This window comes from Mangifera indica, chromosome 2 (assembly GCF_011075055.1).
Source record: "Mangifera indica cultivar Alphonso chromosome 2, CATAS_Mindica_2.1, whole genome shotgun sequence".
Taxonomy (NCBI): domain Eukaryota; kingdom Viridiplantae; phylum Streptophyta; class Magnoliopsida; order Sapindales; family Anacardiaceae; genus Mangifera; species Mangifera indica.
Window position 1 is genome coordinate 13,087,015 of NC_058138.1, and position 27,688 is coordinate 13,114,702.

General features: G+C 34.0%; 4 protein-coding genes across 5 annotated transcripts; all 4 read left to right on the forward strand.

Annotated features, from left to right (window-relative positions):
* The first annotated feature begins 1,820 nt into the window (after positions 1–1,820).
* LOC123209420 (F-box/WD-40 repeat-containing protein At5g21040) lies at positions 1,821–4,000 on the forward strand. Its single transcript, XM_044627481.1, has one exon. The coding sequence runs from the start codon at positions 2,065–2,067 to the stop codon at positions 3,748–3,750; it is 1,686 nt and encodes a 561-aa protein (XP_044483416.1). The 5' UTR covers positions 1,821–2,064; the 3' UTR covers positions 3,751–4,000.
* Positions 4,001–7,349: 3,349 nt separating this feature from the next.
* LOC123209483 (GDSL esterase/lipase At5g37690-like) lies at positions 7,350–9,559 on the forward strand. Its single transcript, XM_044627557.1, has 3 exons — positions 7,350–7,680; positions 7,888–8,517; positions 9,064–9,559. The coding sequence occupies exons 1-3, from the start codon at positions 7,479–7,481 to the stop codon at positions 9,297–9,299; spliced, it is 1,068 nt and encodes a 355-aa protein (XP_044483492.1). The 5' UTR covers positions 7,350–7,478; the 3' UTR covers positions 9,300–9,559.
* Positions 9,560–11,477: 1,918 nt separating this feature from the next.
* On the forward strand, positions 11,478–13,132 carry LOC123204610 (geranylgeranyl diphosphate reductase, chloroplastic-like). The gene has a single exon (XM_044621373.1). The coding sequence runs from the start codon at positions 11,591–11,593 to the stop codon at positions 12,926–12,928; it is 1,338 nt and encodes a 445-aa protein (XP_044477308.1). The 5' UTR covers positions 11,478–11,590; the 3' UTR covers positions 12,929–13,132.
* Positions 13,133–14,164: 1,032 nt separating this feature from the next.
* Positions 14,165–27,619, forward strand: LOC123209152 (probable apyrase 6). 2 transcript variants are annotated; one of them, XM_044626954.1, is made up of 8 exons: positions 14,165–14,766; positions 16,753–16,865; positions 18,150–18,252; positions 20,338–20,409; positions 22,593–22,748; positions 23,880–23,977; positions 24,780–24,976; positions 27,266–27,619. In XM_044626954.1, exons 1-8 carry the CDS (start codon positions 14,244–14,246, stop codon positions 27,534–27,536), a joined length of 1,533 nt encoding a protein of 510 aa, XP_044482889.1. In that variant the 5' UTR covers positions 14,165–14,243; the 3' UTR covers positions 27,537–27,619. The 2 variants fall into 2 exon arrangements, with proteins under 2 accessions (XP_044482889.1, XP_044482890.1); XM_044626955.1 differs by having other exon boundaries at positions 14,166–14,766; positions 18,150–18,257; positions 20,355–20,409.
* Positions 27,620–27,688: the final 69 nt, after the last annotated feature.

Here is a 27,688-nt window from a genome sequence, read left to right on the forward strand (position 1 = left end):
GGTAATATAAGTGATAATCTGATTACCACATTCATCTTAGGTATTTAAATATTACCAAGGTAATATTGATTTTATTATAATTATATTATTATTCATTAATTTTTTGAGACAAAAATAAATTTATTTTTAATTAATATAACAAATAATATAAAAAATATTTAAAAATAATTATATTTAAGGGTATTTAAGTAAAATAATTTACTAGTAATCTTTTATTACTTTTAACCAAACACAATAATTATTTATACCTATGAAATTTTATTAAACATAGTAATCATTTATATCCAGTAATTTTCAAGATAATCTTTTCATTTTGAGAATAAAATATTACTCAAACCAAACACCTCTTAAGATCTTGTACTTAGAACTTAAGAAACTAGGCCCGATCACAATTGCAAAAAGGCCTCAAGGTAGTGCCTTATAGAGGCCATTTTCTAGCCTCTTGGAACATACAAAGGCCCAATTTAGCATTTCCATCGAAACAAAGGTTGAATTTGGCCTTTACCACTGATGAGAAGGCAAATCTTGCTCATGACTCTAATGAACTGATCTAGTCCGTGGACATCAGAAAATGTCAAAATAAGCCCTACTAAAGGTCAAATTTGACCTCTATGGAGGAGATGCACACTAGATGTAGCCTTAACGAAGCATATTGAGTAAAGATAATAATTTTGATTCGAATTTAAATTCTTTGACCCTCTTTAACTTTAATGGAGAGAAAATTTTCTATAAAAACTTTAAAAAAATGGAGATAAAAAAGAAAAATATCCTTATAATTAAAGACGAAAATACATATATCCTCTCTTCTACCCGTCCCATTCCCATTGTCGTCCTCATCTTCATTTCTGTTTTTTTATATTTATATTTTTACTTAAAATACTAACATATTCTTATAGTTTTAAATTATATATATTTTTCAGATTTATTTATATTTATTTATGTATATTAATATACTTAATATATAATATTTGTAATATTTAAAATAGTAGATTGATTTTAATTTTAGTTAATTTTATTATTTAATATATTTATATCGTATTTAAAGAATATGAAAAAGAATTTTTTCTCGTGAGGATAAGAATGAAGACGGAGAGAGCATTTTTCTTTACAGAAGGGGATAAAAAATTATTGTCATCTACTTTATAGGGATGGGGATTCAAATCCCCTACTTGCCCCTTTTCATTGTCATCCCTGCTATTGAGGCATTTTATATCTAAAGAGAAAAAGATTAGGTGGAGAGAGAAATGGAAAAAAAGCAAGGGGAAAGCAGAGGAAAAACGGAAAAAAGAAACAAGGGAGAAAAACAAAAATTAGGCTGTCATTAAAAAAAACCTTTCTCACAAGTTAAAAAAGTAATATTATGTATATATTTTTATATAAACGAGTATATAAATTATATATTATTATATAAATAGATATTAAAATTAAAATTATTTAATTATATAATGACACATAATTAATATAACTAATTATGTGCTTAAAAGAATGCACATATAGGGGTATTGAAGCTAAAATTACAAGTTGACCTATTTCTGATTAGTAAAGTTTAACGAAAATGTCAAAGAATGGGACTAGGGTTAAACTTTCCAAACTAACTGATGCTTTTCAGAAATTCCTTAGACGCGTCGGGGTTCTTGTAGAAATCCACGCGAATGAATTTAGCGTAAAAGTTAAAATGGGCGCGTGTTCGGTGTAAACAATGCACATTTGGTAATCCTACGGCTGGTACCATTCTATGACTTCTCAACCGTCCGATTCCTTAACCAATGTACGGTGGAAATATCGAACGATATTCCTCCCAAACTGCTTTCGGTCCATAAATCCCTAACATTAGCCAATCAACTCATCACTTAAAACATTTTCTTCTCCGAAGGGCAAGGTAACTTTTACCATTCAACTCCTATATAATTTTCCTGGCTTAAGGGATTGAATTTTCATTTTGATTTATTTTTTCACATCTCTTAAACATTTGCTTGTTTAATTGCTTTCCTGATTTGGGTTTTTGGTCGCAAGACTGTTAGGTTGTGATTATTGATTTTTTAGGTTAGGTTTAACGATTCTTTTATGGCATTTGAATGCCAACAAAATCCTCTGGTTTCCCGGGATTTGCCAATTTGTGTAGAAAATAGCGTTCAAAGTCGAGCTGATTCACTACACTTTAATTTGATTGCGGAATCTCAAAATATTGAATCTAACTGTAGCGATCTCTTTGCTAAACCCAAATGCAAATATTTTGAAAGTGCAAGTTCCACCTTAAAGGGAGTTTTATGTTCTTGTAGTGGAGAAAAGTTGCCTTGTAATGATGTTTTATCAAATTGTCGTCGGTCAATAATTGATCTTCCTCCAGCATTGATATCTGAGATTCTTAACTGCCTTGACCCAAAAGAGCTAGGTGTAGTTTCATGTGTATCGACTCTTCTACATAGAATTGCATCCGAACATCGTGCTTGGAAGGAATTTTATTGTCAGAGATGGGGACTTCCGATAGTTCCTGCAGCATTGAATGCAGGGTTTTTGGATGAGAAGTCATGGAAGGATCTGTTTGTGGAGAGAGAATTTAGGAGTAGGATTTTTCTGGGACGTTATAGCATTGATGTTTTGAATGGTCATACTGAAGCTGTTCTCACAGTTTTTGTTTTGGCTTCTGTGAAGCTAATATTTACTTCTGGATATGATGCAATTGTGCGAATGTGGGACTTGGAGGAAGGGTTTTCAATTGCATCATCTCGAACCCTTGGTTGCACTATTAGAGCGGTTGCAGCTGATAGGAAACTGTTGGTTGCTGGGGGTACTGATGGATTTATACATTCTTGGAAAGCAGTTGAGGGTCTCCCATATTTGTTTGACCTTTGCGGTTCAGATAAAGAAAACACTGAGTTTCGTCTTTGGGAACATGAAGGCCCCATAACATCCCTTGCATTGGATCTTAAGTGGATATACAGTGGTTCGTGGGATATGACTGTACGTGTGTGGGATCGAGCTTCACTGAAGTGTGTAAAGATCATGAGGCATAGTGACTGGGTTTATGGCCTTGCTCCTGGTGACACTACAGTTGCTAGTACATCAGGTTCTGATGTGTATGTTTGGGATACTAATAGTGGTACTATAATGACTGTTTTTCACGGTGCCCATTCTGGTAATGCTTCATCACTGGCTCGAAGCTGTACAGGAGATTTTCTTTTCACTGGAGGAGAGGATGGAGCGATACACATGTTTGAGATCTTAAATGATCGTAATGAAACTAATCTTTTCCAAGTTGCAACATGGATTCCTCACTCTGGACCTGTTAATTCTATAGCTTTTGAGTTTCCTTGGCTTGTCTCAGCTGCTGATGATGGGAAGCTTGCACTGATTGATGTTAGAAAGTTGTTAAAGACTAGCAAGCAATGTTCGAGAAAGAGGATTGCAAAGGTTAGTAGTGTGGAGCCACCTCAGAGAATGCTACATGGGTTTGACTGCAATTTAATCTCAGTGGGCATTGGTGCTGATCGTATAGTATGCGGTAGCGAGAAAGGGATTGTTAGAATTTGGAACTTTTCACAAGCTTTAGAAATTGAACAAAGAGCCCGTGCTCTAAGAGGAATACGATTGGAGAATAGGATGAGGAGGCACAAGCTTCAGATAGAAATGACTAGTAAAGTTGGTCGAGCCGGTCGATGTTCAGTTGCAGCAAAGAAAAACCCAATGAATGGCGATAGAAGTGGTGTTTGGCACAACAAACGTGGAACAAGTGGCAAGTTGAATGCATAGCTTGCTGCTGTAATAGTTCTTATGCTTTAGATGTCACTACAGCACTTCTTTTAGGTGATTACTGATTGCATAGCAGATTATACACATTGAATGTTTCAATATGCATGATAACTGATTTTAATTTCTTTTACATTAGCGTTTACTATTGTAATTGCATAGCAGTTCATAGATTTATCTTGTTGTGATGGTTGCACTGGTCTTGGTTTTACCTGGTACACAGGAGATTATATATACATTTCATTTGTGGTAATGTTGAATGTATATGCATTCTTCTGTATTTTTCAATTGGCATTCAGTAGTGTTTGGCCAAAATATATTTTGGGCAGATTTACTTCATTATTCTGTCATCATTTTTCCACACAAATAACCTAGCTCATTTATAGAGATCAAATTTTGCAGTGCAACAATCTGACTTCAAATTTCGATCTATATCTGGTGTAGTCAAATATATATTAAACATATATGAGAGAAAAGCTGTTGACACATGCAAATTGTGGTTCTTTTTTGGAACTTTGTCATAATAAAATTTAGAATAGAAGGCAGAGGTTAGAGGTAGACTGCCCATTGTGGTGGATTAGAAATTTTTACTCTATCTTGACTCTTCTGCCCTTAAAACGATTGGTCTTGTTGAATGGTGAACTGATTTCAAATAGCACATAAGATTTAGATGCAATACCAATCTTGGTTCTTCATCCTTGTCACTTTTTTAGCTTATTTAGACCCCTCTCACACCCCACCTATTTGGTATCATTTTGTTTCCTTCTAGAGAAGAAAATCTACTTGAAATATGAGATCATTTGTTAATTTCAATTTTGAGTAATAGTTACCGATAAGATATGATTTTGGTGTTGGTTTGTTTCTCTGTGATATATGCAATCTCTGGGGACTGAGTTTTTTAAAAAGTGGGTCGTGTTTGATTGAAATGTAGGCATTAGAACGATGAATCCATTACAAATATAACCTTATGGCGAAATTTGTTTCCGGTTAAAGTTCTTGGCTATTGTCATGTAAAAGTTACACTTCTAGTACAATGGAAATTAGTCTAGACCCAGAAAGATATGTATTCAATAAACATTATGTATTTTATTTTACCAGTATTCTTAGAAAACCAAGAGGATTTGTTGTATATCAAACGAAGTAAACTACTGGGAGTTCAAAGAAAATTTTTCTTATCTTTAAATTTAATATTACAGTACTAGATTTCATCTAACCAATTTTCTATAACATAACTTGAATATCTACTAATGATAATTATGTAGATGAGTGGTTGATATTAGTTGTTTGGATTAGCTTTTTGATAGGGGTGTTAAAAGATGAATTTTACAAAAGTTGAGACTTCATATTAGCTTAAGATGGCAGTCATTTTGGCAGCCAAGGTTGAAGACGACAAAAACAAAAGTCGAAATCAACCAAGAATTCGAAAATGGGCCACATCCGTGTTTCTGCCAACTTTTCCTTTTTGGTGCCAAATACATGATTATTGGCTGAACACAGGGACTTGGCAAATGGCCAAAATCCATGGACCAACTTCTGAACCTTTTGGTTTTAACTTTGTTTATATGGGCAATGTTAGCTTGGGCATCTTGGAGGACGCAAGGATCTGAAAAATTCATCACTTTGCTCAGGAAGAAATATTGAACAAATTTTCATTTGTGTTTTGGGGAAGATGAAGAAGAAAAGAAAGAAATTTTAAGTAATGCATATCACGAAAAGTGTAGCTTTAACTTGTACCAATTAATTAATATTGAGCAATATTATTGTACACACTTTTGATACATAATTTAAATACACAGATGATGTCTCATTATATGATTAGTTATTATTTTATCTTTAATTCAAAATTATCCCGTCATACTATAATACATCATCTACACACTCAAATTATATAAAAAAAGTATACACATAGATTTATCGATTAATATTAGCCAAATCTATGTTTTAACCATCTATCAATTCTTTATGTTTTAGCATGCACAATGACAATTTATAGAAACTAATTGATTGTGTGGTTGATGTTTGGAGCAATTTTTTTTAGTCAAAACATAAGATTCATAAACATTTGATTTATAAAAGGATAACAAGGGTGGAATTATCAAACTATCACTTTTATATATTGAAACGAGTTAACTTTATTATTTTTTAAATTAAAATGATTAAACTTTTAGATTTTTGTATTGAAGTGATCAAATTTTTTCATTAAAATGATCGAACTTTCACGTTATCATATTGAAGTTATTAAATTAATCTCTTTTCTTTCAAAAACAAAACAAAACAACAATCTCAATTGTGTTTGTTGTATCTTCAATAAGAAATATTGAACATTTTTTTTACTTTTAATATATCAAAAAATAAAAAAAGAGTAATACTATATACCTAAATAATATGCACAATTTTGTATACAATCAATTACATGTCAACATGCAAGTAGATAGTTTTAAATTAAAGATAAAATAATACTCAATCATATAGTAACATATCATTGTTTATGAAAAAAGTTGTGCACATTGTTTTATCATAAAAAAATAAATTCATAAAATTTATTTTTTAAAAAAAGGCAAAGGACTATTTCCCACCCAAGTTTTACCCAATCTTAAAAACACACCCATAAAAAATGAAAAACCCAAACACCACATATGGACTAACTGTTATTAAAATTTTCAATTAGAAATAAGGATAAAATCGTTATTTTATTATTAAACTCTAAAATCTTTAAAGTTAATATCATTTTTCTCTCAAGTTTTAAAAACTAACACTCCACCCCTCATTCTCAAATTTTGAAAAGTTTAGATTTCACCCTTAAGGTTTGTTTTCTTTCTCTGACCACCATAATTTTGACCAACAGTTGACCTTGTCCACCCATCTTCTGAATCCAACCATGAAAGACAATGGAGGATGTCCACCCATCACTATGAAGGACAACAAAGCATTGTTTTTCCTCATCATTCAGATGCGACAACAAAGGATGACGCTTCATCATTCAGATGATGAAGAATGATGCTTCGTCTAGATGACGAAGTGTTATCCTTTATCATTTCTCTCTGATTTGGACGATAAAATGTCATCCTTCATCAGCCAGATTCCTTAACCCTAAGATTGGAGATCGGACTCCCCCAACCACCAGAGATGAAACCTATAAAATGGGGGGGGGGGGGGGGGGTAAAATTTTTAAAGTTTAATCATAGAAGAAAATTATTGGTTTTCTAAACTAATAAAGACAAATATACAAATTTTTAAGGTTTTTTAGTTTAAGGGTAAAATGAGAATTTTAATATTGTCTCTAACTGAAAATTTTAACAGTAGTTAACCCATAGACGAGTATTTAGGTCTTTCATCTATCATTGGTGTGCTTTAAAATTAGGCTAAAACTCGGTGGGAAATAGTTGTTTGGCCTAAAAAAAAAAAAATTGTTTTCTTTGTTACAATTTTATTATATATTTTTTAACGTCTTTAGATTCATCATAAAATGCCTTTGAATTTTATCAAATTTTATAAACAATATTCAATAAGAATATCAGTAAAACATTTTGACAGTTACATAAAATTTAAAAATATATATATTATATTTCTCTTAAAAGCTCTATACATACTTGAAAAATCAAACGTTTAATGTTGCATTAATTTTGGTACGAAAATGAAGAAAGTGAAAATGGCAGAACCAATTTGAATGGTGCTGAATTTCAAAAGCAGAATCAGAAACAGAGGATTGAAGAACTACAAGAACAATAAAAATGATGAATGGAGGGTTCTATGTTGTTGTTGTTGTTTTGATGTGCCTGATGAATGATGTAGCTTCAGCTCAACCCTTGTTTGTTTTGGGTGATTCTTCTGTTGATTGTGGAGATAACACTCTTTTTTACCCTTATTTTCACGGAAATCTCTCTTTGCTCCCTTGTAATGGATCCGATTCCTCTCTTCTTCCTCACCTTCTTGGTACTTTCTCTACCTTCAATCGCTTTTCTTTTCTGCATGTCAATTTACCAATGAATTTCATGTGACTGTGTAATGTTCATTTTGCCATCTTGTTCTGCTACATTACTAACTAGTTTGTTGATATTTGACTTGAGCTGCTTTAATTAATTTTGGGATTTTGCTACAAAATGTTTGTCAATTACTGATGAGATGACATGTGTAATGCAGCTGAGAAAATGGGGTTGCCATATATTCCTCCATTCTACAGCCAAAATGGATCTGTGCAAGCGTTTTTCAGTGGTTTGAATTATGGTTCAGCGCAAGCAACCATAATGAACCCCAGCCGCCAGCGCCACCAGTCTCTCAATCAACAGTTGCGCCAAGTGTTTGAGACCATGCAGCTATTGCGGCTGAAGCTTGGGGAGGGCATTGCTGACTCTTTCATCAACTCCTCCATATTCTACCTATCCTTTGGCAAAGATGATTACATTGACCTTTTTCTCCACAATTCGTCAGGTGTAATGGTCAAGTACACTGGCCAAGAATTTGCTGGCATTTTGGTGGACCAGATGGTACATGCTATGAGGAACCTGTATGATGCAAATGTGAGGACGATGATATGCATTGGGATATTGCCATTGGGATGCACGCCGCGTGTAATTTGGGAGTGGTATAATTCAACTGGAGTTGATGATGGAAGTTTTTGTGTGGGGGAAATCAATGACTTGGTTTTGGAATACAACACAATGCTGGATGAGCACATTGTTGAACTTAATTCTGGGTGGCCAGATGCTCAGATCATCTTCTGTGATGTTTACCAAGCAATTATGAAGATAATTACCAATCCAAATTACTTTGGTATGAACTCTATTCTGCACTTTTTTAAGGAACCTAATTTAAATTCAATCCATTGAATCATCTGGACTTAATTCTGTGTTTGCATGGACTTGATTCTGTTTTTTGTTTTGTTCTCTCAAGAAAAACCTGGTATAGAACTAAATCCTGTTATATTGAACTAGGATGGCATTTCAACATTATATAGATAAAATACTTATCTGCTAAGAATACAGAAAATACTGTTCACTTGGCCATCATCACTCCTAGTTTCATCTTGTTTTTGTTGCAGAAGTTAGAAACTGACACCTAAGCTTAATTTTCTTGTACTATGGTAAATTTTTTGGCTTAGAGCTCTACTTTGGTTCCTAAATGTTAGCTTTTTTGTGGCTATTCTGTTTCTTAATTTAAGCTGCTCTAAAAATCCATGTCTCTTCTATATGTCACTTTGATGAGACAATAGTAAAACTCATCTGATATAAATACCCTTAGAATCAGGGAATTCCTTTTATAGCTTGTATACAACATATAAATTGAACTCTAATCTAGAGGCAATATTGTGATACTCAGGATTTGAGGATGCAAAGAGTGCTTGCTGTGGACTTGGTTCATTTGGGGCAAGGATTGGTTGCCTTTCTGTTGAGATGGCTTGTGAGCAGGCTTCAGCTTATGTTTGGTGGGATTTGTACAACCCAACGCTTACTGTGAACTCCTTGCTTGCTGATTCGGCATGGTCAGGCCAACCATTGTATGATATGTGTCGTCCTTTTCCCATCCAGGATCTACTTCACACATCTATCTCCTGAGAGTCACTTATCAGATGCATGCATGCTTCATCTATTGATTGGGAAAATCAGAGTGAATGAAAGTCTCTTCTGTAAGCTGTTTATCCTTTAGATTCTTGTAGCATCTCTCATCACTTTCTAACAAGTTTACCAAGCTACTACAAATAATGTTTTCAAATTGAAATATATACACCATCAAACTGACCTTGTGTGTTACTGATATTCAAGCATCAATGTGACTATTGGAAATGTTGGTTATAATGTTTGATAGGTTGTCTACATTTGAGCATCATTTTTAGTGATACTATTAATGAATTATAAGTACCGGTATTTTTCATATGAATAAAATCATATATATAAACAAATTGTATAAATTTATTCATACAAACTAAGGTGATAATTTGTAATTGTGTGATATAATTATTTATTTTTTTCTCTTACTTTAAAATCATTCCATCACATATTGTCATATTAGATTGTATAAATAAATTTATACAATTTATTTGAATATGTAGTATTTCCTAGGATTTTTTTCTTTTTCTCTCTGACGACCATCTTCTTTTCGATCATTGGCAATTTCTCTCTTTCCCATTCTCTCTCGTCACCCTCTCTTACCATCTTTATCAAAAACGAAGACCGCCAAAAAAGAAACCGAGAGAGAGAGAGAATGCGATCGAAAATGACAAACTTTGTCGTCTCCGATGACAAAAATAAATTTTAGGAGAAATTATCATTTTTCAAATTTTAAATAAATAAAATTACTAGTTTTTTAAATTAAAGGGTAAATTTTTTTTTAAAAATATGTATAGCTAAATAACACTTTTACCCTTGATACAAACAGTAAATTTAAATAGAAATATAGGATTTTGGGTTTTTTAAACTTAATTGAAGAACTTGGTCATTTCAGCAAACATGGGTGGGAAAGAGTGTTTTTGGCCTTTTTAATTAATTAATTTTTTGATGAAAAATATCCTATTTGCCTTTCTAATGTTAAAATTGACCGTTAAAATTGATGGGGAAAATAGTCTTTTCAATCTTAAAACAGTGAAAAATAGAGCGTCCAACTAATTTTATCATAGAGGGTTGCATAGTGCCTGTTGCTTTCATTTGAATAGAGAATCTGATTATAATATTGATATGTGGTTGGTAAAAGCTGTTGAACAGAGAAAACAGAAGTAATTTTAAAGCACATACACAATCATTAATGCGGCTAAGTGACCATTTACCACCCAAAATTTATTAAAATGACAAGATTGATCTTTAAATTTCAAAAATCTAAGTTTTATTTTGTTATCAATTTTTGTTAATAAATTTTGTCATTTAAAAGGATAAAGATGCCATTTTAACACAAATTCAAAAGTAATAATAAAAAAAATAAATATATGTTTTTCTTTTATCTGCAATAATTATACATTTATTTTTCTCTATTTTTCTTTTATTTATTTCTTTTTTGTAAATGTCAATATTTTTGTTTCGTTTTTTCTTTTACTTATTTTTTTGTTATTGTCTCCTTTTCTTCTTCTTTCACTTTTTTTTTGATAAATATCAATTTATCACTCTTTTTTACCCACTAATTTTTTCTTTAATAAAATTCAATCAATCTCTTTCACTTCTTTTTCTTTCTCATTTCTTTACCATTTAAATACTATTAAAATGTAGGTTCATTGGAAAAGTTTTCCTATAAGATTGAAAAAATGGAAGAGTGGTGGCAAAGATAATGGGGAAAAAGGATGACCAATAAAGAAGATAACTTGAGAAAAAATAATGGTAAGTAGTGTTGATAGTGAAGATGATTAAAGGAAAAAGATAATCGATAATGGTGTTGCTAGTGAAGATGACGTGAAGAGAAAGATGATAGTCAATGATGCTATTTATAGTGAAGATGAAGTGAATAGAAAAAGGATAATCAACTATCAGGAGTGAATAACTAAAGATAATAAAAAAAAGAATTAAAAAAATATTTTTTAGAAGAAAATAATAAATTATAATTATAATTATTGAAGAATAAATTGGTTAATTAAAATTTCATTTTTCACAAAGGTATTTTTGTAATTTTGATAAAATTCAAAAAAATTAGTAATTTTAATTTGTATTAAAATTATATTAATAAATGATAGAATAATGATTTATATTGAACCATTTCACTGTTAAGGGTGGAAAATTGAACTGTTACCAAACCTTGGGCGGCCATCTTTAGTTTTCTAATTAATAAATATTTAAATTTACCCGTCACTTTCCACTCCCCTTTGCTAAAGCCAGCAATAATCATCACAGCTTCAACTTTCTTCCCTTTTGATCAACCTTCTTCAGTAATGGCATCTTCACTCTCTCCATATCACACCACTTTCTCTGCTCTTTTAACTCCAAAACCAATCAAGTTTCTTCCCTCTATCACCGCCTCAATCACCCTTCCGGGCCGCAAGCTTCGCGTCGCCGTCATAGGTGGAGGCCCAGCTGGATCCTCTGCCGCTGAGGCGCTTGCTGCCGGCGGCGTTGAGACTTTCCTTTTCGAACGTAGTCCTTCGACCTCCAAACCCTGTGGTGGTGCCATCCCTTTGTGCATGTTAGAAGAGTTCTCTATCCCTCTCCAGCTAATTGACCGCCACGTCACCAAAATGAAAATCATCTCTCCCTCTAACATAACCGTCGATTTCGGCTCCAAAACGCTTAATCCTCACGAGTCCATCCCCATGCTGCGCCGCGAAGTACTCGACTCCTTCCTCCGCTCCCGCGCTCAATCACACGGCGCACAACTCATCCACGCTCTCGTCACAGACGTTGATATCCCCACCTCCCCTAATGGCCCCTACATTATCCACCACTTGATCAACAACTCCCGACACAGCCTCGCCGTTGATGTTGTAATCGGAGCCGATGGAGCCAACAGCCGCGTAGCGAAATCAATCAAGGCAGGAAATTACACTTGTGCCATTGCCTTTCAAGAGAGAATCAAATTGCCCGATGACAAAATGGACTACTACAAAGACCTTGCTGAGATGTACGTGGGAGATGACGTGTCACCTGATTTCTACGCATGGGTTTTCCCCAAATGCGACCACGTGGCAGTAGGAACAGGGACAATACGGTCAAAGCAGAACATTAAGAACTATCAAAGAGGGGTTCGAGAGAGAGTGAAGAGCAAAATACAGGGAGGAAAAGTGATAAAAGTGGAGGCTCATCCAATTCCAGAACATCCACGTGGCGTGCGAGTAGCTGGACGGGTGGCGCTGGTAGGGGATGCTGCTGGCTACGTAACAAAATGTTCAGGCGAAGGGATTTATTTTGGGGCAAAATCTGGAAGAATATGTGGAGAAGGAATCGTAAAGGCCTCTGAAGGAGGAGAGAAAATGATAAATGAAGGCGATTTGAAGAGGGAGTATTTGAGAAAGTGGGATGACAAGTATATGAGTACATATAAGGTATTGGATTTGTTGCAGAGAGTGTTTTATAGGAGCAATGCAACGAGGGAAGCAATGGTGGAATTGTGTGGGGATGAGTATGTGCAAAGAATGACATTTGACAGCTATTTGTATAAGAGGTTGGCTGAGGGAAACAGAGTGGAAGATGTGAAGATGGTGCTCAAAACTATCGGGAGTTTGATTAGGTGTGAGATTCTGAGCTGGGAGATGAACAAATTGTATCAGAATTAACAATGATAATTACAACTTACTGCTTCACACTTCATTCCCTTTTCTAGTTTTCAGTACCAATTAATTTGGTTACCCTTTAATTATGGCTTAACCTGAATTTTGGTGTGGGATCCAATCAAACCGCATGAGTCAGTTTGGTATGTTTAACTTGCTTAGAGGAATAATCTACGCATTATTATATGAAGAGTATTATTTTGTTATTAATTTAAATTTATATAATCATATAATAATATATATATAAATATGGCCAAACAACTATTTTCCACCCAAGGTTTGATGTTTTCTCAAGTTTTCACCCTTTAACTATGAAAACACCAAACACCCACCCATAGTCGGTTAGATTTAACAAAACCCTAACGGTGGTAAATTTAATCTTATTTTCCCCTCTAAAAATTTAAAAACAAACATTTTTTCCTTAAGCTAAGTTTAAAAAGATTACATTTCCCCCCTAGGGTTTATTTCCAAACCCTTTCACTTTCTCCGACGCCATCACCGGTCGTCTTCCCCTCCCGACGGTTTCTCTTCCACCGACGGCCGCCCTCAACTCTTGCACTACGCATCCAACACAGAGAGAAGTCGTCTGGGAAGACGATCGTCTTCTCAGATGAAAACGACTTGTCTTCCCAGAGAACGATGAGTCGTCTCGTCTTCATCTGGGAAGTTGATCGTCTTCCCAGAAGACAACGACTGGGAAGACGAAGAACTTCGTCTTCCCTGACGAAGTTCTTCGTCTTCCACGACTTCTCCGACTCTGATCGGATGTCCAAATGGGAGGAAAGAGTTTGCTGGAAGGAGAGGAAGCTTCGGGAGGGAGAGGTCGTCGGCAATGGAGCCGGAGATTTTAAAACGAAACCCTAGGGTGAAACGGTGATTTTTTAAAACTTAGGCTGGGGAAAAATTTTAGTTTTTAAAATTTAAGGGGGCAAAATAGATTCTATTTTAATTTATTTTTAATATTATAGCGAAAATGATGATTTTACCCTTACCACCGTTAGGGTTTTGTTAAATCTAATCGACCATGGGTGGGTGTTTGGTGTTTCCATAGTTAAAGGGTGGAAACTTGAGAAAACATTAAACCTTGGGTGGGAATAATCATTTGGCTTATAAATATATATATATATTTATACATTTAAAATTTAAAATAGGTATACATAATTTGATTGGAAGAGAAATAACAATTATAAGGACATTTGAAGAGCAATCAAGTAAACAACAGGGTGGTAACTGATATTTGTCCTAAACTTTCTAAGTTACTAGTGCAGGATAGCAGTAATCTGAAACTGAAGATGTGGAAGAAAATCTCTGATTCATTCCAATGGACTTCTCAAACCTCCAATCCAGAGTTAACACTCCCTACATTCCTCCTCACCGTACGCAGCTACACCCTCGCATGCACCATCCCAATCCTAAACTCCCGAACAACAGAAACAAATTCCTCATCCTCTTAGTCTCTCTTTTCACAATCCCCACGCTCTATTACCTCTTCTCCACCGCCCGAAAACTACACCAATCTGCTAAATTCGCGGAGCCCGATGTGCAATATTACGGCATTGTTATCGATTCGGGTCTCGCCTCCGCCCGCCTCCGTGTTTTTAAGTTCCTTGGCTACGGACAGATGCCGTTCATTGATTCCACTAAGGCCAGAGGAGATCTAGATCGTTCAATTCAAGCGTTGATTGATTTTGCCAAGAAGAGGGTGCCCAAGAAGGAGTGGGCTAACACTAGGGTGCAGTTGATGGTGAACAATGCGGTGGAAGATAGGGTTCTGGAACAATGTCGCAGGGTTTTAAGAGCCTCTGGTTTTGCTTTTAAGGACGCCTGGGCGAGCGTTCTTGAAGGTTTTGTTACTGTTAATTTGGACATTCTTTTCTTTTATCTTGTTTTTGTTAAAACGCATTGTTACTTCCAAATGTTTCCCTTTTGATTAGAGAGCTAAATCTAGGAGCTTGGACTAAAGCCTACTCTTTGCGTATAAATTTTGTTATAAAACCATGTAGATGTAAACAATTGCGATTCAAAACAGTTTATTTTAGCTAAATAACGGGATTTGTTTTAGTTGACTCATACCCAAAACTAGCAGACTATATGACTAGGAGAGTGGTTTTTCTTTTCCAAAGACAGAATGGATTGCCTGTCTTATCATTCAACAAGAAGGTAGCAATTCTTAGGTATTTTAGTGATGCTGTATAGTTTGGTCCTATACAGTATATTATTTTACACTCTTTCTTGATGCTCTTATTTTGAAGATGACTCTATTAGAGACTATTTGTCTAGCTAAATGTTGTCACTCCAATTCAATGTGTCATTAAGAAAAAAGAAATAAGTTGCATTTTGCTTGAACATTAAAGAAATGCTGCAAAGCCCTCTCTTTGGCATTCAATAATCAAAAGCATATATGGGATCCATTGGATGAGACACTAAAGAAGTAATTAGTGGTTCTTGTAGATGTCCTTGGACTGATATTTCCCATGGAAGTAGCTTATTTCTTTCTAGCATAAAACTGATTGTTGGCAACGGACAGAAAATCAAAATTTTGGGAAGATATATGGCTTGGTGAGGTAGCCTTTTGTTGGTCTTTTCCCTAGGTTTAACATGATATCAACTAGGTATAATTGCAATTTTGCTAATGTGGTTAATTTTTCATCATCTCTGGGTGTTGAAATTTTTGCTCTTTAGAGATTTAGATGGCAGAGAGTCTCAACAAAGTGCTGAATTCTTCCGTCTATTGGAGGGTGTTACTCTAATTTCCATAGCCTCAGTGATCCTCAATGTCTATTTTTAAGGCTGCACGTGTGATTTGGAGAGCTAAAGTACAAAATAAGTTAAGGTTTTTAGCTTGGATTGCAATTTAGAAAAATCAACACAAATGACATGGTTCAAAGAATAGGACTTCGTATGTATTTATCCCAAAACTGGTGCAACTTATGCAAGACTGATTTTGAAACTGCTGACCATCTTTTTCTCCATTGGTCTTTTGTTTGATGCTTGTGGCACAACTTGGTCAATTGATTTAATTTATCACAGGCACCTTCGTCCAGCTACTTGGCTTTGGTGAAAAGGCATATAGCTATGAAAGACAATAGGAAAGCTGGTATCTTGTGGGATTGTATATTTTCTAAGATCTAGAAAGGAACAAAAGAGCTTTTGAAGATATGGAGAATGAATTTCCCTATGGGCGTATTGTCCTCAAAATTCAAGGAAGTTTCATTCTTCATTATTGTTCAAGGCTAGGAAGCTTTAATAAACAAATTGTAGAGGGCTTTTCTAGACTTCTAGGCTAGGGTTTCATTTGTCTAGAGAGTTGAGCTGACTTTTCACATGTATGGTTTTTGAAACCTTTATGGGCTTTTGAATAGCTTGTTAGTCATCCATATTAGTAACTGTATTTTTTATCTCAAATACAAATTTTCTTGTTTCCTAGCAAACAAATTTGGAAGAGTACATGGAGATAAGAAGAAGCCAGTGTTGGACTGATTAATTTTATACTTTTTTTATTGCATTTCAGATGAATGATAGTTATGCAAAAGCTTCACATTTTCTTTATATGCATAGAGTTATTGATTTTTGCCACTATGCCATGATCCTCCTAAAGTGGAATAAAAACTTTAACTGTTTCTAAGTTCAGGTTTTTGCTTACATCTTTTCTATGCAGGCTGTCATTTTGTTTGCTTAGTTACATAACCTTTTAAATCTCCTCAATTGTGGTTATTCAAAGTGTTCTTATTTCTATATATGCTCTCTATAATCGGGAAGCTAAGTGTTTGTCTTGTAAGTAATAATCGACTACCAGTGATGAATGATGTATAATTATTGTCATGTTGCAGGGCAAGAAAAAGGTATGTATGCCTGGATTGCTACAAACTATGTTCTTGGAACCTTGGGAGGTGAGCCCCAAAAAACCATTGGGATAGTTGAACTTGGTGGGACTTCTTTGCAGGTTTTTCCTGATTACCAATTCCCTTGGCTATGAATAACTATTGATATATTTCCATAAATCTATGACAAGTAGATGCTTATTTAATGTTGCATATCAATTCACATCCTTTTTAAATGATAACTGATCCCTTCCAATTACTGACAAAAAGAAATGCAGTGCTAGATTCACTGAAATCCAGTGAAAGTGTATGAATAATTAATTTTGTTGAGGAACTTGTTTTGTCTTTATTGCTATTATCATTCTCTAATTCTTTATGTTGTTTGCACAAAAATAGAGATTGATTTAATTACACGCATCATCATTTTATACATTTACATCTCTATGTTTTGTTCTTGTGCAAATTATCATACTTGATAACTAATATCTGTTGTGGATCATGAAACTAGTATTTTGTTCTATAGATTTTTTTCTAAATATTTGCACCCATGTGTAATTTTATTCATTTATGGTTGTGCACAATGAGTTCTATATGTGGTTGAAACCATTTCTCCTGGTTGATGACATAATCAATTCTAACTAGTTCTTCAATAAATAAGAATTAAGTTGTTGAACTAGCCATACTTTGATAAAAATTCTTACTTTGTAAGGCTTTTCAGAAATGGTTCTAGCCTTTCATGTCCTTAAGCCAAACTCGAGCAGCTTTTTGTGATAATTTTCCTTGTATACACCCGCATAAATATGTTACATTATTTTTCAAGTTACCTTTCCTGACATGTTAGTACATATTCAATTATGGAAGAATGTTGATCAAGATGTGAAATTTTGATTTAGGAAATGCAGTTAATGTGCTCTACATATATCATGGAACCTTGAAGATATGATCTTTGGATTTAAGTTTTTAAATTGAAAATAATTTAATGCAGAAAAAGGAAGGGCATTGTACAGAGAAGAAAGCATTTAAGGAATGGTTTGCCAGAAGACCTAGGATTTGAGATTTTAATTTAATAAAATCATATAAGTTTATCTTGTTTAGAAGTTTGATAAGCCCATAGGAAATTTCTTACTTTACAATGTTCTGCAGAAATCAATGTTTTTTTTTGTTTCAAATGGCTTGTAATGTCAAATGTTTATCTCTGTTAATTCTGAAACCTCAAGGTTATCTGGGAAAGTCGCAAGGGGTCCATTCAGTATGCCTTGAATAAACGAAAAATTAGATGTTCGTTGAACATTTTGCCACCTGTTGGTTACTATAGTATGGTGTCTTGCATAACCTTTTTTTAGATAAATTTTATTTGTTTGTGCAGTCACTATTTGAATTTTGAACCATTTAACTGAAATTTGCAGGTTACATTTGCTATGAGAGAATCTTCGCAAGTAAAATCTACACAAATGTTCAAATTCGCTGGAGTTACTTATGATCTTTACACGCAAAGTTTGCCGCAATTTGGTCAGGTGTTTCTTGACTATATATATGTGTGTGTGTGTGTGTACATACATACATACATACATATGTGTACACATATTGTTCTTTTAATTTGTATACTCTCAAATTTTATGCTGTTGCAATATTGAATTTTGACATCCTGTTGCTAGTATGGTTGTAATTTATTCGCGCCTTCTTCAAGAAGTAAATGTCTACATCAAAGCTTCTTAGAAGAGTTATTTGGCTCATACAATTGACGGTTGTTTACTTTAAAATCATAAGCTTTTGAGGAGACATGATACTGTTGCAAGATGGACTAGCTTACCTTCTTGGCTCATTGTGATACATGATTGTATCTATTTTTCAAGCTTCCATGCTCAAATCATTATCCTCGTTTAACATCTATTTAGTATCAAGCTATGTGGAGTATGCACATGAGAGGCTGGCGTTAGGTAGATATTTATACTGTTCTGCCAGTTGCTGATCTATTAAAGTGTTTGCATGCATGAAAGAATAGATTTTGGGCAAACTTTGTTTATTAACTTGGTGCACCATATGAAGGCCTAATGTTTGAATCCTTAGACCCTATAATGTGTGCTTGTATTCAATTACAAGTGGGTGGGAGTGTTGAAGTAAATTTGTATTCAATTCTTAAATCTACAAGCATATTTTATCACATGCGTCAGGAGATTGACTGTGCGTGAAGTAGTTTCTTATGAACTGTGGTGTCTTAGCAATAGTGAGGAAGGTATTGGTAAATGGGTGATTCTAAACAAAGTGGCATTCCTGTGATTGAGGTGATTAGGTTAACAATATGTGATGGTGGGTTCTCTTTGTTAGTATATTGTTTATTTATTTTTTGGGAGGGGTGCAGTGTTGCTATGTAGTTTGAATAGTGTTGTTCGGGTGTCTACAAAATGTTTGTTGATGTTTTACTGAAGTTATTGTAAGAATGGTTTGTAAAATTCTTTGGGTTACTTTTACCAAAGTTTCTGTACTGTGTAACCTGTTGTGATGCAGTGCATAATATACTATATATCTAAATCCATAGTATTGGAGATATCTAAATCCACGTTGGAGAACTTTGGATAACTCAAACTAGAATCATAAGTTTAGTTAATGCCAGTGTCCTCTTAGTAAAAATTAACTACTTCAGTAGTTACTCTAGCAGCTGCTCTTGGAGCTGGAGCATGTGTTACTCTGAAATGTTTTGGTCCACAATTGTTCTCATTGCTGTTGAAGTGAATGGTAAGCCAGAGTTAACTATCTCTAATTGTGCCTCATGCCTACAACTTATTTTTAGAACCGTCATGATTCTAAGACCAAGATCTGTTATCGTTGGAGTACTCAATCTACCATAGGCTTTCTCTCCAATTTCTATGTTTCTTCCTTGGTTCTTGTTTTTCACCCATTTCTATTTCTTCTAGTCTTGTTTCTTGTCTTCTCTAATTCTATGCTTTCTGATATCTATCATTTGACATTAGAGGCCAATTTCAATTATGCTTCTGCACAAAAACCTTAAACCCAATCTCCAATCCTTTCAACTGAATTAGAGTCCAATCATTTTCTATTTTTTCCGATTTCTCCTTTTTCCACTTTTTTGTGCTTTCTTTATTTTGTTAATCCTTTTTGATCTCTATCATTTGGCATTAGAGTCCAATCTTGATTCATTTCTGAAAAGTAAAAAATACAGGTCTGTAACACACTCACTAGGATTTGACATTCTTTTAAGTTAGGGCAAATGATGTAGGACAAAATAGAAATTTCAGGGATATAATTTGTTTGTTTTATTTTCTTTTGTAGTTGGATAGGAGAGGATTTACCTTAGATTAATCTGTTTTCATTTGTGGTGGTGTTGTAATTTCCTATTTAGTTGCTTTGCCTCCAATAAATAGAGGCCTAGATGCTGTTGGTAGACTTAAATCATGAATTGATAAATAACAATGACTATTTCTCAACTTCTATATTTCTCCTTTAGTTACTTGTTTGTGTCCTGTTCTCATTTCTTCTCAGATTTTTTGTCTTTCTTGCTATATCTATTTTATTCTGCTCTCTGTTCTCTATTAATTGTATTCAAAGGTCCCTGAGTCCCTGACTGAGTAATTTCAGTTTTTCTTTTGGTACAGGAGGCAGCTTGGAAATTGCTGTCTGAGTTGCAAAATTCTACAAAGTTGAAATCTGGTAAGTTTCAGGTGTATCCTCCCCTTCTGTACAGTTCTATGATCCAAAAGTTGATTAAAGTGAGCTGCATAATTTCACGGCCTATAAATTATAGTTTCTATGGCTTAACTCAAATGGCTGGTCTGTGATGTAGATCCATGATGGGTTTGGCATGGGTGGGGTTTGTGTACTTTTTCTAACGCGTCCAAGATTGGGTTTAGGGTAGGAGTGGAAAAAACTAGTTTGATTTGGTTTTTAGGCCAATCCGAACTGAAATTGAACTGAATCTTACCATTTTAAATGATAAAACTGAACTGAAATATATCAGTTTGGTTTTGTCATGTTTTTTGGGGTTTTTTTTGGTAAACTTCTGTTTGATTGTAATAATCATCCATGAATATTTTAATACCTATTAGCAGTATAAATTAAAGAAGTTAGGTCTATTAGCATGATATTAACCAAAAAAATATCTACATATACATATTAACATACATTTAGGGAAAACCAAAATGGTAGAATGAATTTTATGTAATTGGTTTGTTTGCACAAGTTAAGAATAGTATTAAACCAAATCGTCAGATACTGAAAAAAATTGCGTATTTTTTATGCAGAATAACCGAATTGAACTATCATTTGGTTTTCCAGTTCAGTTTGGATTGTTAATATCTTTGCTCACCCCTAGTCTAGGCCCATTTTGGATCTATGCTTAGACCTGTGCACAAAAACTGAATTCTTTTTATTTCATAAAACAAAGTAAATAAAATATACTTGACTAACGGAACTCTGGACACGACTGCTAGGCCCTTATGGTGGGGTTTGTGATAAAAACAATTGACTCCTGATGGGCTAGGATGTGTATGCTTCTTTCTTTCTTGTTCCTTTTATTTTCCTAATTCTGCACTTGGGGCTAAGCAGATCTATTAGCACATTTTTATTTTCCTAATTCTGTGCTTGGGGTTTCTTTCTTGTTTCGTTTAAATTCCTCCTTACCTTTCATCGCATTTTTTATTCTATTACCATTTTGCCCTTTTATACACAGTAGTCTAGCCAATTTAATTTTGTACGCCATCCCTATATTCTGAATCAATTTTCTTTTACCAAAATTCATCACTTTAGTTGCATTAAACAAAATGGAAGCTTAAATAAGACCTTTCTCTGCCTTAAACTCTACCAAGGGCTGTAATGTAATAACAAATTTTACATTGTTATTATGTTAGTCCTAAGAGACGTCATTCTTATATATCGGATGAGATTTTGGAAATTATGTTTATCTGCTGTGTTAGAGTTCAAAGAACTGTGAAAATGGTAAAGTTGAGGTTTTAGACGGGAAGTAATGTAGGAAAGGAACAGAAAGAGGAGAACCAAAAGAAGGGAAAGAAAAATAATTAGAGAAAGTTAGGCAGGTGCAATAATCTTCATTAAGCATAAAAAATCTGTCTTTCCATACTCTTAAGTCTTATTCATATGCTTAGAATAATAATCCTAATTGAATAAAATCCTTAAGTAGAAATAATCACAAATAATAAACATAAAACCTCTATATTGTGTCAAACCTATATAAGATCTCATTTATTAGTTTTTTGACCTACAAAAATCCAAGTAAATTCCAACTACGGTTAACCACTTTAGTTTGATAATCATTCTATGAATTGGGATGTGGTCAGTAGGCTGATGAGGTGACCATTTAAGATTCAGGTCTCTTAGGACTTAAGTCTTGATAACAGCTTGTACGAGCTGCATCACATTGCTTTATTCTCTCAGGGTAAATTGTGTAAATATAAACAATTTAGAAACGAGATGTTTTAATTTGTTTTCAACATAATATTCTTAGCCCAGAATATATAGTTGTGTTTATCATAATTTTGAATAGAGTTTTTTAGGTTTATCTAGAAACCATGCATTTTGTTGTTTGCTGGGAGTTTTCACGCTGTACATGTTTGCTAATACATAATTGGATAATTGGAGCCCAGTGTTGGTAGTAGTCAGTGGTATGTACTGTGTGTATTCATCCGACTATTTCCATTTTGATAAGCGAAGAACTTGTATGTGAAATTTTTATTGTAAAAATAAAATGAATAAAATTTACAGCAATCTTGATGGTTTGATGTAATGAATGCACAACCTCTTGCATGGATGGTTAACATTTGGATTCCATGATCTGCTCTATAGTTGACTGTGTGATTTAACTTGTTGATTTTATTCAGTTTCAAGTTCCAGAGTAGGTTCTAATAACCCTTGCATCCCTAGAGGCTATGAGCTGACATTGAGTAGCAGTGATGGGAAAATAATTAAATCTGATGCTGCTGGAAACTTTTCTGCTTGTAGATTTGAAGCTCTAACTTTGTTGAAGAGAAGACGAGGTACCTTCTCTCTTTCATCTTCTTTCATCTGACTTTGTTATGTTGTTATATAGCTTTACCTTTGTTCTGAGCTTGATGGGGTGACAATGTACCAGCTCCTTTGATCTCTTTTCACCTGAGCTGATATCTTATAGTTTCTGCTTCTTAAATGTTTTTCTTTTTAATTTTTCTGATCTTGCATCTACAAGTGAATGTAAATAAAGTGCTTGGAGGCCCTTATAACTGGACAGATCTATCCCTAGTAAAACTATTGTGATACACAAGCGCTTAGGACATGCTAGAAAGCTAATAAAAATGATTGCAAATTTTTGATGGTATGCTTAATTATCTTTTGGCATTTAACCCTGATGTATCATATATGTATGCTCTATCAATCTATTGATGTGTCACAATAGGCATTGATGCTTACACGTTTTTGCATGAAAGCCCTCTTATTTTTTCTAGTTTCTCTTTTATGCCATGTTTGCTTTGTGGATAGGATTGAAATAGAATGGCTATGGTAATGGGAAGGGGATAAGGGAATGGTAATGTAGGATGGAATGATGAGAATCCCATTGTGGACAAAATATTTTGATGTCATTAATATTAGATATGTGGACAAAACTGTCCTTGAGTCTAAAAAATTCAATATCATTTAAATGTAGTTAATTTTTCACCATTATATTAACCTAATATAGAATATTTAACATTTAACAAATAATTTATTTTAATGAGAAGATAATTCTTTTTTTTTTTGTAATTTACACAGTAAATTTTTTTATTTTAATAATTATTTGATAATTATATGACAAAATTTACAAAATTTCAATAGAGGTTAAAAATGAAATTTTGTTTATACCAAACAATGGGATGGGGAGAGAATGGGCATTCCTATTCTCATTCACTCCATTTTATCTAAGCAAACATACCCTTGTAGTTTATATCTCTAGCCTTCATCCATCTTTTTCTTACTAATGTTGTTTTATGTGAGTGCATATCTTGTGTAATTTTAATTTATAGTTCTTGTTTAAAAATGGAAGTATGGTGTTTGAGTTTTTATCTTCTTTATGTGATTCTCACAGTTGGAAGCACTTTCCTAAGTTCTGTAAAGTTTCATACTCTTTCAGTGATATTTTTTCATTACCTGTTCAGATAAATGCTCGCATCCACCTTGCCATATTCTTGCATCCTTCTTTTCAAGCTTACAAGACCAGACCTTTTCACCAGAAAATTTCTTCTATAGTTCTGAGGTTTGTAAATTATGATATTTAGATGTAGTTCAACAGTCAAAAATTCAGTTGATATAATTTCATTATTTGCAATATGTGGGCTATGTTTGATACTGATTACACATATTAGATTTTTGAGGCACTCTCTTATCTGAATGTTTTGCCGCTGATCAAGGAAAAGATTGTAATAATGGAGTGCTTTAAGAAAATAGATTTTATATATATGGCAGTTGTAAACCTCTCCTCGCAATTGCTGTTTTACCTGAAAAGTTTTTCCCTGTAGTTTCATAGATCCAAAAGTTCAGTTCCAAGGACGTGACAAAGAAAAAAGTTTATGCATTTTCTGTATGTGGATTATGTCTGATGGAAGGCCTTGAACCAACTCAAATTTACATGGACTAATGCAATCAAAATGTTTATGGTTACCTATTAGTTCAAGGCATAAATCTAGACAAGATGCTATCCCAAAAACTGTAACTCATTTAAGTTATGTTCTAAGTAATACTTATCTGCCTTGATGCAGTCTTTAATATTTTGTTTCGTCTTTCATGCATAAACAAAGCAAGCTTAAGACAACCCTCTGAATTGAATTCTTAGGAAATGGACAGCTTTTCAAACAAGTGAATTGTCTTTCTAGAATTATTTTATTGCATTTTAAGTCAGTGACATTTGTATGCCAAGAACTGCTGTGACCATGTAGTAGAGCTATTCTAGTAGGAAAATAATTTATTGCAGTAAAATCCTATAATTAAGCAGTGTCTTCTGTTAAATATATTAATGTAGTTGCTATTTTTGGAATTATAACTTATCAGAACTTTGTCAGCTTTTTGGGCTGGTTCCTAGGACTTCTTTGTTTGAAATGGAGGCATTTGGAAAACATTACTGCGAAATTGATTGGGGTGAACTGAAAAAACAACATCATGGCATTGATGATTTAGATTTGCTGAGATACTGTTTCTTTTCTGCATTTGCGGTGGCTCTGTTGCATGACAGTCTTGGAATCCCTTTGCATGATAAAAGGTACTTATTTACTTATTGTGGCTGAATAAGCATGATAGCATTCTTCTGTTTGTTAATTTAGATATTATCTCAATGAAGCTCCAATTTTATTTGTTAGTATCTCTTCATCATATTTTTTACTGTGTTAGCATAATATTCTGTTTCACAGTCCATTTATCTTTGCTCATTCGGTGATTCATTTATCTTGATAAAATGTTGTAAGTAATGTGAGTAGTAAAATTATCGCCCTACCTTTTCTTTAAATTCTGTTGTAGTATTTTGTCAGATTAAGAGATGATAGCCGATACTACTATAGGAATCTCATCAAGTTCCATAATAGACTTTGTTAACCAAATAATTATTTTACAAGTTTGTTTGATCCTCTTCTAATTTATGGCTTCACCATGAATGGTAAACACATTCTGCTAAAATCTCTATTCAATTGAGAAATTGAAATCTGTATACTGTACTGGTATTAGATCCTTTTCTTTGGTTGAGAAGTATATACTCACTCATTCTTCTAAGATACTTGAGTATATCTTTTACTTCTACTCAACTGAGAATGGGTTAGGGTCGGTTCCGGTTCCCACCTACTCATTCTTCTAAGGTACTTGAGTATATCTTTTACTTCTACTCAACTGAGAATGGGTTAGGGTCGGTTCCGGTTCCCACCTACAGGAAACTGGAGCCTAACCCGGAACTTGCATGTTCCTCTATTTAACCACCTGGACCTGACCCTATTTTTCTCGGTTCCGGATAGGAATTAGAACCAACAACCGAGTATCCAACAGTTCCAATTCCAGATGGGTAATTTATTCGCCCCTATCTCACTTGATTTACTCTAATTTTCAGTCACACTTATTTTCACACTGGTAGCATTTTCATGGGTTCTTGTGGGGCATCTTCATCTAATACCATTTTATGGGCATCTTCATCAAAGGGTCAAGAAAAGACTATATATAGTTTGCCCAAGCTTTTATATGGACCTAAGTGAGTGTCTAGATCCTGGAATATTTTATTTGATCAAGCAGTGAAATCCTCTGTCCTGACCAAAATCTTGGTGAATTTTTTGTATAATAAAGAAAGATGATATTATCATATTCTTGGTCTTGCATGTTGTGATATACATTCATTAGAATGATATAGGCTTATTATCATTAGTTTAGGTTTCATCATCTGACCAATGTAATCTAAAAGACCAAGGGGGAAGCTGAATTGATCTCATAATTAAGCTTTTGTGTGGATGTAAGGTTATAACTTATAATGTTTAGCTTACCACCCAAGTAACATATATAGATGAAATCATGCCTAAGTTTTTTATACGAACCTTAGGAGAACCATACCTCAAAAGCTAGCTATTGAGATGGGAGAGCCCAAGGTCATATAAACCCCACACTAGTTGCTCATACTTTCCAATGTGGGATCCAAGTCTCATACCTTGTACTTGGGATCCTAACATACCACCACGCTCCGCAGCCCCGGCGCCTACGCTGGCTGGCTGTGCGCTAGCTCCCTGCTAGCTCCGGGCGAACACTGCAATGTCGACGTCACCACCCGCGCCGCACGATTGCAACTGGGAGACGTGGTGATGACTCTGATACCAAATGATACGAACCTTAGGAGAACCACACCTCAAAAGCTAGCTATTGAGATAAGAGAGCCCAAGGCCATATAAACCCCACACTAGTTGCCCATACTTTCCAATGTGGGATCCAAGTCCCATACCTTGCATTTGGGATCCTAACAGTTTTCAATGCATTATCTGAAGAAATGATATACATTTTAAGAAATACAGATTTCAGAACATTAACTTTCATTGCTTTGCATACGTGATTACTATAAGTTATTTGAGTATCATATAATCTTATATTACTATATACACTAAGGAGGCCAAATATATGGCTGCTTTAGAAACTTCCAAGAACTATAGTTGTACCGCTTATTGTCTTTTATTCTAACAATGATGAGACTGTAATACTACCAAATGAACCAAAACAGGTGAAGAAGTGAACTGCAAGTACCATCTCCTTAGAGAAGTTGTAGTGTGTATCACTTGGTTTTAAAATTTTGCTGAAGCAAGAAATTTGATTGTTAATATTTTTGGTTCATTACTTATTATTATCTTGGATCATCATGTAATTAAAAGTTTATTGGTCATATCAATATCGGGTAAGTTATCAAGACTAGTCCTTAATTTCTTCTAGTCTTTTCTTGTTAGTGAAATATGCCGGAATAATGGATATTGGCTGCAAGAAACCATCTTTTGCCTAATTCAGGTTATAATTTTGATGAGAAATTATGAACTTTCAGAATTGGATTTATAAATCATACTGAGAAGAATCCCATTGATTGGACTCTTGGAGCATTCATCTTCGAATCAAAGCTGAAGTCCCTTGAACAGGAACGTGAGAAGCTGGACCAGTTTGTCGGAAATGAGTCAGTAACATACTTATCTTTGTTTGCTTTTCTGTTGATAGTATTACTTACTGCAATTTTTGTCGTGCAATGGCGAAAACCACAGTTAAAAACAATATATGACCTTGAGAAAGGGCACTATATTGTTACCCGAGTGCCCAGATAATTGTTTTCTTACTTGATAAAGAATTATGTATATCGCTGCTATATAATCGATGATGCTGAATCCTGGGAAATTTTTATTTTTCACTTTTATGGTGACTCCTATCTCATTTTGCAGTATATTAGTGTGTTATTGTAAATGCCTAAGATAGAAAG

Bases quoted from the DNA above. Each gene is read 5' to 3' on its own strand.
- LOC123209152 (XM_044626954.1), top strand. From the start codon at position 14,244: ATGGACTTCTCAAACCTCCAATCCAGAGTTAACACTCCCTACATTCCT. The intron at 16,866-18,149 runs GTTTTTCCTGAT...TGAAATTTGCAG, and splicing joins TTGGTGGGACTTCTTTGCAG to GTTACATTTGCTATGAGAGA. The intron at 20,410-22,592 runs GTAAGTTTCAGG...GATTTTATTCAG, and splicing joins TTCTACAAAGTTGAAATCTG to TTTCAAGTTCCAGAGTAGGT.
- LOC123209483 (XM_044627557.1), top strand. From the start codon at position 7,479: ATGATGAATGGAGGGTTCTATGTTGTTGTTGTTGTTTTGATGTGCCTG. The intron at 7,681-7,887 runs GTACTTTCTCTA...TGTGTAATGCAG, and splicing joins TCTTCTTCCTCACCTTCTTG to CTGAGAAAATGGGGTTGCCA. The intron at 8,518-9,063 runs GTATGAACTCTA...TGTGATACTCAG, and splicing joins TACCAATCCAAATTACTTTG to GATTTGAGGATGCAAAGAGT.
- LOC123209420 (XM_044627481.1), top strand. From the start codon at position 2,065: ATGGCATTTGAATGCCAACAAAATCCTCTGGTTTCCCGGGATTTGCCA.
- LOC123204610 (XM_044621373.1), top strand. From the start codon at position 11,591: ATGGCATCTTCACTCTCTCCATATCACACCACTTTCTCTGCTCTTTTA.